Below are 12,803 nucleotides of genomic sequence, written 5' to 3' on the forward strand. Positions count from 1 at the left end.
TTATTTTAATGAAAATGATTTAAACAATATTACAACATTCGTTCTTAGGTTTCTGTACAGGTATGTGTATTTTTAAACACATTGTAGAACTCCTCCCTTTTTATTGCTTATTTTCCTTTAAAACAAACAGTATTGTTCAGTTGCTGTATTGTAATCATGGGAGGCTTATTCTACCAAATTTCAGTTTTCTTACTCTTTTATTAAATGTATATGTTGCCTTTCTTTAGTGGCCCAAAGCAGCTTAAAGCAACCCATTGCTTCATCCTCAATTTTTTGGTTTTTATGATAGTAATCCTGTGAGATAAGTTAGGCTGAGACACACTGAATTATATTTGTAAAGTTGTATTTCCCTTCCTATACTAAGAGTTCAAACTCACTTTATTTTCTGTATAAAGAATATATAATGCGTTAGACTTCTGATCTAAAATTGCATTTTGGATTTTCTGATATGGATATGCTGAAGTGTTCATTTCTGCTGAGTTATCATCAGGACCTGATTCAATGTGTCAGCTGATGATCAAAGCAAAGAAATTACTAGTGAAAATTAATTCTGAAAGATGGGCATCTGACACACATAATTAACATAATTTATATGCACAGGGAAAAGCCAAGCTGCAGTAAATGTATGCCTTTTACTCACTGAATGATAATATTAACATACAATATTCAGACGCCTTATTATTTCTAATAGGAAGTATCTTGTACTGGTTCTCTAAAACAGTAACTGGATGTTGCAAGTTAGTGAGAGGATTTAGGGAAAATAGGGATGATATTTATTTTTCTGACTGGCCTAAAGTCACTTTTAAAAAATTCTTGCATGTTTAGGTTTCTTTACTACTGTAGCCAGAATTAAAGTTAGAAATAATAAAAATTCTCCAACAGCTTTATATAATGGCCATCTCTTGTTTAACCAACACAAGTAATCACATTTTCAATGAAAGAGGATGTTCCTTTGATTCAGGATAGTAGTTGTAGAAGCTGGCAAGTTAATATTCTCCAAATATATGGGCAAATCTGTTGCCTTATTTGTATGGATGTCTCTTATTAATTTTCTTAGTGTAGAGCAATGTATTTTATGGATGGTTCTTCTACAACATGCAAGAATTCTCCATCTTCTATATTTATGTGTGGAAACACAAGATTCTAGTTTCTGTACCTTTGCCTCTCATACCAAATTATATGAACCAATTAAATGACAAATCATCTTGTCCTCTAACTAACATATAAAAACTGGAGTTGCCAATTCAGAGGCACATTACCAACTCCGAATAATTACCAACTCCGAATATGGGGGCACAAGGATGCAGCTGAGCATGAATCAGTTGGGCAGCTGGAATTTTGGAAATGTGTGTGGAGGAGATTGCTAGCAGCAGGGCTTTTTTTCTCATAGAACACCCATAATGGAGTTCCGGCACTTTTTTGGATGGAACCTTGTAGGGCAGGCAAGGCGGGTTGTATGATGTGTGTGAGTTCCGGCACTTTTTTTTTTTTTTTTAGAAAAAAAAGCACTGGCTAGCAGTCATACTAATGTTTTCATTGAGAATGGTAAATTGGGTAGTTGCATAGATCTATGCATGGAATAGCCTAAATAAATAAGACAGAAGCCAAATAATTTAACAATTGTTTTGCAGTTATCTTGCTGAAATGTTTTAATCACATCGCAGCACTTTTTCTATAAGGTTAGAAATGAAGAAAGCATAAAAAAAATGCAGCAACTTTGCTCAAATTTGATAATCTCCAGATCCATTGATCAAAGTGGGAATTCTAGTCCAACTCATTCTGGGGAATGCCACTTTAGAAAAAGTGGGTTGTGTTAAAAATGTAGAGTGGCAAGTTGCTGCAGTCTTCCCTTTCTTTGTTAAAGTAATCATGAGGAGTTCAAGCAAAGTACGTGGGTGAAAACAAAGAGGAACCGAGATTGTCAACCATTTTAATTTCCACTGCAAAATAAAAAGAAAGGAATGCATTGTAGGCATTTATTTATTTTTCTTTGAGCATTGTAGTGTCCACTGGAGTAACATGGAACTATCAGAATTTGCCAGTTAAGATGAATGATATTAAATTTCAGTGGTGAAATAATTCAATATGCTACAAATTTTTTTTCCAAATACCTGTCAGAGTCACCAGCTATGCTTATTAGAACACCGACCTCAAAGTGTTCCCACATTTTACACTAGAAGCCAATGCGATATTATTTAGGAAGCTATTTGAAGGAGGCAAGTTTCAGTTCACAATGTATCTCTGCACTTTTTCCTCCCAGACGAGCCCATCTCCGCCTATGTCTAGAACGCTTAAAAGTTCTGATACCATTAGGACCTGACTGCACCAGACACACAACCCTTGGATTGCTTAACAAAGCCAAAGCACACATTAAGGTAAGAGGAGCATCAGTTTCCATTTATAATAATATTTCGGTTACCCCACTAGCCATAATTGCAGGTAAGATTATCATCTTCCTCAGAGAGTTCACATCATGACGTTGGTATAATACCTTTAAAAGCATGTCCCAGCATTTTTGTGGCACTATTTTTCTCAGTAAATTTGCAGAATTTGTTTGCTCCCTAAGGCAGTCTGGTATAGAAATTATAGAAATCTGAAGTCTGGTGTAGAAATCATTGACTTAACGTTCAGCATATAATTGCTTAAATACCATCTTTTAAACATCACAAATCATTTAAAAATCCTGAATACCACAGTTCTACAAAATACAATTAAAAAATGTTAAAAGAAATTTATATTGTATCATTGGTACTATCAATTGTCATTGGGCTTCATCTAACAAAGTGTTTTCTGTGAAGTTCAATATTGCTTGTTGAGATAGTATAGATAGACTCTTGGGCATACCTATGTTTGAATACCCAAATAGTATGGCACATCTATCAAGATAATTTCCAAGTTAAATGAAGTTTTATTTCTGTTTCCATCCTAAACTGTATTCAGGCATCTGACAAATACATACTAGGATATGAAGTGTTATGTTTATCATTGATGTTATGCATGACTTTATAATCATAGATTATTTTTTATATTTTTAAATACAAAAGATATGATGGCAATAGCATTATTCAGAAACTATTAATCCCAGATATATTGTATATACCAGTACCATTGTGAAACAATAATAAAAGCAAAATGCTAAGTATGTAGCTGAAATCATATAAAACATACTATGCAAGAGTTATATCGTGCCTTAAACGACTTCCTGAAAATATTATTGACTACCAACCATGTTTAACCATCTTTCTTCAACCTACTAATGTTACTGTCCACAGTTTAATTAGAGGGCATGAACTTAGGAAAGGCCATGCTGAAGAGTGTTCCAGATTTTAGGTTATACTTACTAGTGAAGCATCAAGTGAGATAATCTAAACCACATGGAGCAGCAACCAGAGTCAGTTATTCAGAACAGACCATTCTCTGCACAGCTCTATGTGCCACTGAGCAGACCACATACATCAGGAAGAAAATATTAATGACCTAGAGCAATCAGCAAGTGTTAATTATTCAAATCTACATGTTCTCTTTGCATTCTATTTACAATATATGGGAACTGCATTTGGAAAATAAATATAGGACCTAATAACAAACAAACAAAAAAAAGAAATTTATTTAAAAAGAGCACTGCAGGTGCCCTGGTTACAGTCTTTCTGACCCTTCCCTGATGTGTGGTGTTTTTTTTTTAAGAGTAGTGCCAGGCACACAGGGATCAGGATGTGCTTAAACACTGGAACAGCTCAAGCTTAGCAGGGAGGGAAACCCTGCTTACTTAAATGAATGGCATTAGCCTGAGATGACTTGGAGTTATGCAACTTGCTGGCCATCAAGAAACCCTGTGTATTGGTCTGGTAAGATTTCTCAGCTGTGATGAAAGGAGTCTGCAGTAGATTACATAAATGACTGGTCAAATGAGGAAATGCTTCAAGGAAATAGCTGATAAATTAAATAGTGAAGGTATACAGTGGGGCAAAAAAGTATTTAGTCAGCCACCAATTGTGCAAGTTCTCCCACTTAAAAAGATCAGAGAGGCCTGTAATTGTCATCATAGACCTCAACTATGAGAGACAAAATGAGAAAAGAAATCCAGACAATCACATTGTCTGATTTGGAAATAATTTATTTGCAAATTAGGGTGGAAAATACGTATGTGGTCAATATCAAAAGTTCATCTCAATACTTTGTTATATATCCTTTGTTGGCAATGACAGAGGTCAAACGTTTTCTGTAAGTCTTCACAAGGTTGGCACACACTGTTGCTGGTATGTTGGCCCATTCCTCCATGCAGATCTCCTCTAGAGCAGTGATATTTTGGGGCTGTTGCTGGGCAACACAGACTTTCAACTCCCTCCAAAGGTTTTCTATGGGGTTGAGATCTGGAGACTGGCTAGACCACTCCAGGACCTTGAAATGCTTCTTACAAAGCCACTCCTTCGTTGCCTGGGCGGTGTGTTTGGGATTATTGTCATGCTGAAAGACCCAGCCTCATCTTCATCTTTAATGCCCTTGCTGATGGAAGGAGGTTTGCACTCAAAATCTCACAATACATGGCCCCATTCATTCTTTCCTGTACATGGATCAGTCGTCCTGGTCCCTTTGCAGAGAAACAGCCCCAAAGCATGATGTTGCCACCCCCATGCTTCACAGTAGGTATGGTGTTCTTTGGATGCAACTCAGCATTCTCTCTCCTCCAAACATGACGAGTTGTGTTTCTACCAAACAGTTCTACTTTGGTTTCATCTGACCATAGGACATTCTCCCAGTCCTCTTCTCGATCATCCAAATGCTCTCTAGCAAACTTCAGACGGGCCCGGACATGTACTGGCTTAAGCAGGGGGACACGTGTGGCACTGCAGGATCTGAGTCCCTGGCGGCGTAGTGTGTTACTGATGGTTGCCTTTGTTACGTTGGTCCCAACTCTCTGCAGGTCATTCACTAGGTCCCCCCGTGTAGTTCTGGGATTTTTGCTCACCGTTCTTGTGATCATGTTGACCCCACGGGGTGAGCTCTTGCGTGGAGCCCCAGATCGAGGGAGATTATCAGTGGTCTTGTATGTCTTCCATTTTCTAATTATTGCTCCCACAGTTGATTTCTTCACACCAAGCTGCTTGCCTATTGCAGATTCAGTCTTCCCAGCCTGGTGCATGTCTACAGTTTTGTTTCTGGTGTCCTTCGACAGCTCTTTTGTCTTCACCATAGTGGAGTTTGGAGTGTGACTGTTTGAAGTTGTGGACAGGTGTCTTTTATACTGATAACAAGTTCAAACAGGTGCCATTAATACAAGTAATGAGTGGAGGACAGAGGAGCCTCTTAAAGAAGAAGTTACAGGTCTGTGAGAGCCAGAAATCTTGCTTGTTTGTAGGTGATCACATACTTATTTTCCACCATAATTTGCAAATAAATTCTTTCCACATCAGACAATGTGGTTGTCTGGATTTGTTTTCTCATTTTGTCTCTCATAGTTGAGGTCTACCTATGATGACAATTACAGGCCTCTCTCATCTTTTTAAGTGGGAGAACTTGCACAATTGGTGGCTGACTAAATACTTTTTTGCCCCACTGTATACACTTCACTTGTGATGCTTTTTCCTATTAAATTATCTGAATGGAGACTGGGCAGTGATGGAAAGAACTACTCATGCTCTACCTGATCCTCTCCTTTTCATTACTCTAAGATTGGACTGAGAAGCAAACTGATTATTTTTGTAGGGTTGACACTACTTTTCCTTACTTGCAAGGATGCCATTTAAGGGCATATATCTGACACATAATTACACAGCAGCACATATGTGATATATCATTCATATTCTTCATCGCTAATCCTCCAACTTTGCCAAAAACATATTTCCAATTTTCTCTGTAGTCATAAACAACACCAAATTACCTTCTGACAAAGCTCTCAAAATAAGATCTGAAGAGAATATTAGTAAATAAAATGGGGAACGTGCAGGGGAAATCCAGACAATGAAAAACAATCTTTTATCATGGCAGAAACTTGAAGAAGCCGACAGGAGAAGCCAGCATCAGCTTGAGAACCTGGAAAGAGAGCAAAGGTTCCTAAAGCGACGATTGGAGCAGTTGCAAAGCCCTCAGGACATAGAGCGAATACGAATGGACAGCACTGGATCAACCATGTCCTCAGATCGCTCTGATTCAGAGCGAGGTCAGTATTTGATCCCTCCATATGTTGGTTAAAGACACAAAATGTTCACTTCTCTTTGCTCTGTACAATTTCTTTGCCTCAACCAATGGGTAATCATAATTTCATTCAGATTGCAAGATGAATGAGACACGACTTGAGTGAGTCTTGTCTGGAAGCCTACGTCATTTAGGAGTCCTTAATATCCCTATTCAATTTAGCAGATCTTAAAAGCTGTTAATTTTGGTCTCTATCTAAAATATATTTGATTTTTTTTTTTTTTGCCCATTTGGGTTGAATTCATACAAGTATCAGCAACTTCCAGGTCTACAAGATACCTACTTAAAATAATTTAGTCTTATGTAAAGTACTTCATAAGTACAAAGACTCTTTCTGTATCTGTTTAAAAATGTATATGGTAGACCTGCAACTATCTGACCAAGTAGTTACACTCTGGAACATTATTACTTGGTTAATTGTCATTTGTACTCATTCCCTCTGTTTAATTCTCCAAATTTGCCAAGATATAAATTCAATTTTCTTGAGAGTTAAAAACAGCACTAATGATATTCTAGCAGAGCTTTCAAATTAATATGTAGTAGAAACTTATTTGGATATTGTTTATTTTCCCATGATACTATCATGATTTTTTGATAGGAAAGGCATCAATGCTAAGACATCACAAGATTATTTGCACATCATCCAGAAACAGCTTTCACTAGAATGATGAGACTGATATAAATACAATTATCTTTAGCTCTACTTAGGCATTTGAATGAAACAGTGCTAATGATAAACATTGCATCCATCAGAAGTTATTCAAATCAATGGCATATTCTCAAGATGTTCATGCAAATAGGCAAATGTCTTTAGGAAAAAAACCTTTATGTGTGGCTACTGAATTCTGTACTGGCTAAAAAAATGGTAGTACAGGACTCTGGTCTACATGAAACAAACTAATCATAATTCTATAGGCAAAGATTTTCCCCTACTATGAATATGCCGAGAGGATTAACTTTAGGGTGAAGAGAGAACTTACTTTGAAGTTTTCTTTCTTTTTCTGAATAGGGCTAGAGGCTTCTCTTAGCTTAACAATTATAGATTGGGATTCTTGCTTTATGAAATTAAGATAATAAAGGACCTTGTTTTCAGGCATTATACTCAGACTAATATAATAGGGAAGGGAGAGGTCAACAACTATCTGGGATGATATCCCTCTTAGAATATTTGATTTTAACATTAATTCATTGACACGTGTTTCTCAGAAAGACAGGTTGCTGCTTCTTCTTAGATGAATGTGCGATTCAAGAATTAAATGCATAGTAGTAGGTATTTCCCCTTGAGGTTTTTGTTATCCTGAGAGTGTTGAGGCACCATGCTGGATAAACCAAAAGAATGTGGGTTGGTTTTTTTTTTTAACACGGCATACATTTGGGCTTCCCTGGGTCCAAATGCCACTGTATTTTTGCAGATTTTTTCAAGGCCATCTGCCCTAGCCACCTTAAAAACGTGTTTGTTTTTTTTTTAAAAAAATCTGCTCAGAAAGTATTTCTAATTACTTTGAGCAGCTGATAAACTGATACTTGGGTCTTTAGCCATTCTTCTCTCTTGGCCTAAAATACATAGATCCAGAATATCTTTGAGAGACCTAGACAACACTGCAACAATAGAGGCTAAAGCTTTACTAGAATAGAAAACTCAATTAATCAAGAGAATTTAGGTAACACTACCCTTCTTGTTTCACAAACGATCCATGCTATCCTTCTATGATCTTCTGTTATTTTGCATTACTTCTTCAAATTCTTAATGTGAAACTTTAAAACTTCAAATATGCAAAGAAGTTTTATTCTATGAATAGCACATCTATCTTGATGTACAGTACTGCTCCTTAATGTAGACTGAGAAATCTGTTTGGGGTGAGTGGATAAGAGAAAAGTCTATTCATGTATAGAATATTGATTAATATTTATCAGTTTAATCCAGGGCACTGTGACCAGATATAAATATTAAACTAGCAATCAAACGATAGTTGGCTATTAATACAAATTTGTAAAAAATAAGTGCTGTCCAATTTCTTTAATTCTTTCAAAATTCTTATCAATATCACAAAGCACTTTTCTCTCTTTTGCTCATTGTTTTTGCAAAGATCTCATCATACAACTTTACAATAACTCCTGAGGATGTGGCTGGAATGAACCTAGATTCTTCAAGCTTGGATGGTCTTAAATAAACTTACTTTGATACTAACTTGAGACTCTTTTTTTTTCCCCAGAAGAAATTGAAGTGGATGTGGAAAGCACAGAGTTCTCCCATGGAGATGTGGATGATATCAGCACAACCAGTACAAGTGACATTGATGATCACAGCAGCTTGCAGAGCATTGGGAGCGATGAGGGTTACTCCAGCGCTAGTGTCAAGCTCTCCTTCACTTCCTAGAGCCTGGTGCTAGAGCAGAGCAACTGGTTTCTTTGGGGCAACTGAGTTTCATATGGCAGAGCTCTTAAGATACAGTATTTTTCTTACCCAACCCACCCTTCAACAGCTAAGCTTGGACAGACACAACTTTAGAATAGCTCCATGTGTCCATGGAAGAGTGGGAACCTAGCAAGGGAACCAATTAATCTTTATTTGACCATAATCCAAAATTTTTGACTTAGTGCTAAACTTCAGTTAATTTCAAATCCAGGACACCATTCCAGTTACATATAGCTGGACTGAGATTTTCCCATCAGCAATGGATACCTGAATTGAAAGATGGATTGGATGGGAAACTTGGCTGTTCAGGTGCTTGCATTTTAATTTGTCACAGTTGTGGTTTTTTTCCTTCCCATGTTCAAAATTAACAAACTTGTTATAAGACCCTTGTGGTGCTAATAATAAATAATATAAAGTATGTCCAATATCTATGATAATCTAACATATCTGGGATGGCTATATGTTGGTCCCAAATGATGGGATAAAGTAGCCACGGTAATATAGTTCATTGGATGAACCACTTCCAATGCATTTGCACAATACTTTGAAGTTATTTTTTTTAAGCTCCTTTTTAAAATTCTTTAAATTCCATCAAAGAATTTTTTTCCCCTTTAATATAACTAAGCAGTTAAATAGATTTCCTGTAGCCTCACCAGCAAAAGTTAGTCCAGTCAGCATCTTTTATTAACTGGATATCTCCAGCCGTCTTTGATCATTATTATCTGAGAAATGTAATAATAGCAAGATGCTCTGCTTATATCTTATGAGAGGTGCTGCAAATCTGAAAGCACTTCCCATTCAGCTCAGTGTTTCAGCTGGACATGGTTTCAGGGCAAGAAACTTGGGCTGTATGATTTTTACCACTAGATTATTGAGTTGTAGCAGGCCACCACAGGTGCAACCGTGCTCTGGATTCAATGGCTGAGCTAGAATGATTCTCCTGATACAGAGAGTGAGACCAGCCTGTAAAACAAGTGATGAAGTGCAGAAAAGACACAAGTCTCCATTCTGAGCCACAGTTACCTATTTTTTTCTTTTGCAAATTATTTTGATAAACATTTGTAAACGTTTGGATGAGAAAACCTATACGTGACAATGTATTTCTAGATCTCCTAGGCATGATCCTGCAAATCTCTTTTATAATTAACACCAATTGAAAGGGACTTGTTTTTCTGCTGCCATGCACAAGATGAACAGGGACTCTTCTTGGTTTTATGGCTCTACCTTTTGGATTCCCTTTGCAGACTTTGGCACCTGGATTTCTAATATAATCTTGGGTCCATAGCTAAGAAGCATCTCGACGTAGCAATTTGCTAGGTTGATTCCAATTTCTCCTGAGCAGAAACTGTTGTTGTTTTGCAGTTAAAGAATAAGATTGTATCCAATGTTTTTATCATTGTTTTTATTTTGAACTTTCTAACCTGCACTTTGAGGTCTCTGCTTCTCTTTTAGCTTTTTAACCACAGAGATACTTATTACTGTTCCTTTACCAAGTTTAAACTTTATTCTTTATTTTGAGACTTCATTTATGACACTTATTTGAGGATTTGGTTTGGGGGGTGGTGGTAGTAATTTGCCTGTTCCCCCAATTACTAAGGGAAAAACATGAAAAGTAAAAAAAAATGCTTTATAAACTCATAACTTATTGCTGATTATAATTACTGGTTGTTAATTTCAGTCCTGTAGATCTTTTAATTTTATTGTTTAGATAGGACTGGGTGACAAAAATAAAACAAAATAACCTCATTTAGCAGTACAGTGGAATTGTGTTTAAATGTTAGCATATGTTTCTGCTTAATAGTAGCACTTTAATACCATTAAACATTTCTGTATCTGAAATACATTTGTTCTGCCATGTTGGTCACTCATGAGACTCATGTTGTTTGTGCCTGGAAAAAACAATCCTCCATTAGCCATGTGATTAGATACCCCCAATGACTTCTCCTGTAGATCTTGTCTCAGTACTGTTATGTTGTGTGATTTAACCCCAATGTGTTAGGCATTTGCCCCAGAACTATTATTATATTGTATAACCTACCACTTTAGGACCTGTGACATGTATTAGAGACATCATGCTGCCAGGTTTTATAGTGTGTTCATAGCTGGGGTTTTAATTCTTATGTTCATTAAAATCTGGTTGCAGTTACACATCTCTCTCCCCTATGGAATTAAAACTAAGTACCACCAGTTTATATGGTAACCTCTCCCTCTAGTGGCTGAAATAGGAATGGTTAGTTTTAGATAATGAGAGTAAAAATTTCAATAAGAACTTTTTATAATTCTGAGGCCTATTAATATGGCTAGTGTTTTAGTGCAATTTGGTGGGAGTGCAAGAATGAACACTGAAAACTCAAATGAGCTGTCAATCCTAATCTATGATTTCTTATCCCAGCAAAATAAACTTGTTTCTGTGAATTCAGATGCAGAAACTTACTTAAAAGAGTATATTTTCTCTAAGCAAAAAGGCCTGACTTCAAATTTTAAATGCTGTCTTCACTAGTCCACTGGGTCAGTGTGTTAGAACTAGAAAGGCAGGGCTGGATAATCACTTCTAATACACTATCAATACAGGAGACAGGCAAGAACCTGATTGGAGAAACCTGATATAGTGGCTTGCATGAGAAAATAATTTCAAGAAGAAAGGCTGAAGCAACAGCCTTGACTTAAAGTCTGGAAAGTTTGCTTTAAAGAATGCACAGCTTCTAGCTTAAATTAGGATCATGTGAAAATGATTCTGCACCAATTCCCAATAAAGTATGTTTAGTCTTAATTCAAAACCATTTAATCATTCACCTTATGTCATAATCTTCTTTGGTGTATTTGACTTGGTAAATAAGAAACTATAATCAGGATAGACATCTCTGGAGATAATACTCTTTCTGTTTTACCAAGTGGAAAAAAGTATTACATCATTTATTGAGTAGGGTGTACTGCAGCCAGCCTGTCATAATCTATTGAGAGGACATACTATATAATTTTCATAAATGTGAAACCATGTCCTTCATTATCCTTTTGCATTTTGGGATGTTATACTTGTTCCTTATCTTCAATTCACAACCTCATATTTTTTTTTCCCACCATACAAAAATTGGATTCTGGTTTGGAATATAAGCCTATGCAAGTTTACTTAGAGGTAAATCCCGCTATGTTCCATGGGACTTACTCCCATTTGTATCTGCATCAAATTAAGCCTTAGATTCAGACATGAGGTTGTATACACTTTTGCATTTAAAATGCAGGGTAATTTTTTTATATAATGGGAGTGGTTGTATCGGCATCCAAGCAGGGCAGTCTGAGGCAAAACCTATTTTTCTGCTTTGGAAAATCTCTTCTGAAGGTGGCATTAGCTTTGGAGAAAAAAAAAATGCCGCCAGTTCAAGATCATCTATGCATCTTGATGTTAGCCACCTCAAAAGGCTAAATAGAAATGCTATTCTCTTACATGTTATGCTTTTATAATAAGCAGTTCAGACAGCCATCCTAGTATGATCTGAAAAAGTCACATTTACCGATACATCATTCCAGATCTGTGCCCTTATCTTCTACTTGGCAATACTGTGTGTATGAGAAGAATGATTCTGTATTTTAATGGGAAAAAAAAAGATGCACGAGGGCATTTATACTTGTTACATTAAAAAAAAACAGGATTCCTATAAAGTTATTAAATTTTCACTTATGGCAAGTAAAATTGTTGTCCTTATGGCTTATACTGCTTCAGGCTGAGATGTTTTGTATTTCCTAGCTCTACTAAATGAAAATTTCCAAGACTGAAACAGAATTTATATACATTTTACTTAAATATGTATATTGGATGTTTTTAATGGATTATTTAGAGAGGTGTCCGCTGTATCTAAATTTACATCATTTGTGTCTATTTATGTGAATGGTATAATTTGCAGTAAAACTTCAATTATATTAGATAAATTATAGACTCCAAATGAAAAAATTGTCTGTTACTTCAAAAATGAGTCAAAGGAAGGGCTTACTATGTAATGAAGGCTATTGGGTACTTTTTCCTCTGTGGTATCTTGGATCAAACTAGCGGCTAAATTTAACTTTTAAAAAAGTTTTGAATGCTAAATTCCAGCATATTGTAACTTGTTTTACCAACTAGTTTAATTATTTAAAAGTCCTGATTTTTAGAAGCCTGAAACCTGCCTGGTTACTTTATTTTTTTCTCTTTAGTTTCCTTGTA

General features: G+C 36.1%; 1 protein-coding gene across 3 annotated transcripts in view; it reads left to right on the top strand.

The window, feature by feature from the left end:
• Positions 1-12,535, top strand: part of MXI1 (MAX interactor 1, dimerization protein) — a 62,522-nt gene extending 49,987 nt beyond the window's left edge. For 2 of the 3 annotated variants that reach the window (XM_039325174.1, XM_039325176.1), the window contains exons 4-6: positions 2,261-2,375; positions 5,986-6,157; positions 8,406-12,535. In XM_039325174.1, coding sequence (XP_039181108.1) covers positions 2,261-2,375; positions 5,986-6,157; positions 8,406-8,569 — 451 coding nt within the window. In that variant the 3' untranslated portion in view covers positions 8,570-12,535. The remainder of the gene's footprint in view (positions 1-2,260; positions 2,376-5,985; positions 6,158-8,405) is intronic. The other variant, XM_039325175.1, reaches the window with a different exon arrangement.
• Positions 12,536-12,803: the final 268 nt, after the last annotated feature.

The sequence above is a fragment of the Crotalus tigris genome, unplaced genomic scaffold, assembly GCF_016545835.1.
Source record: "Crotalus tigris isolate CLP2741 ecotype Arizona unplaced genomic scaffold, ASM1654583v1 scf7180000024319.607755, whole genome shotgun sequence".
In the NCBI taxonomy this organism is placed as follows: domain Eukaryota; kingdom Metazoa; phylum Chordata; class Lepidosauria; order Squamata; family Viperidae; genus Crotalus; species Crotalus tigris.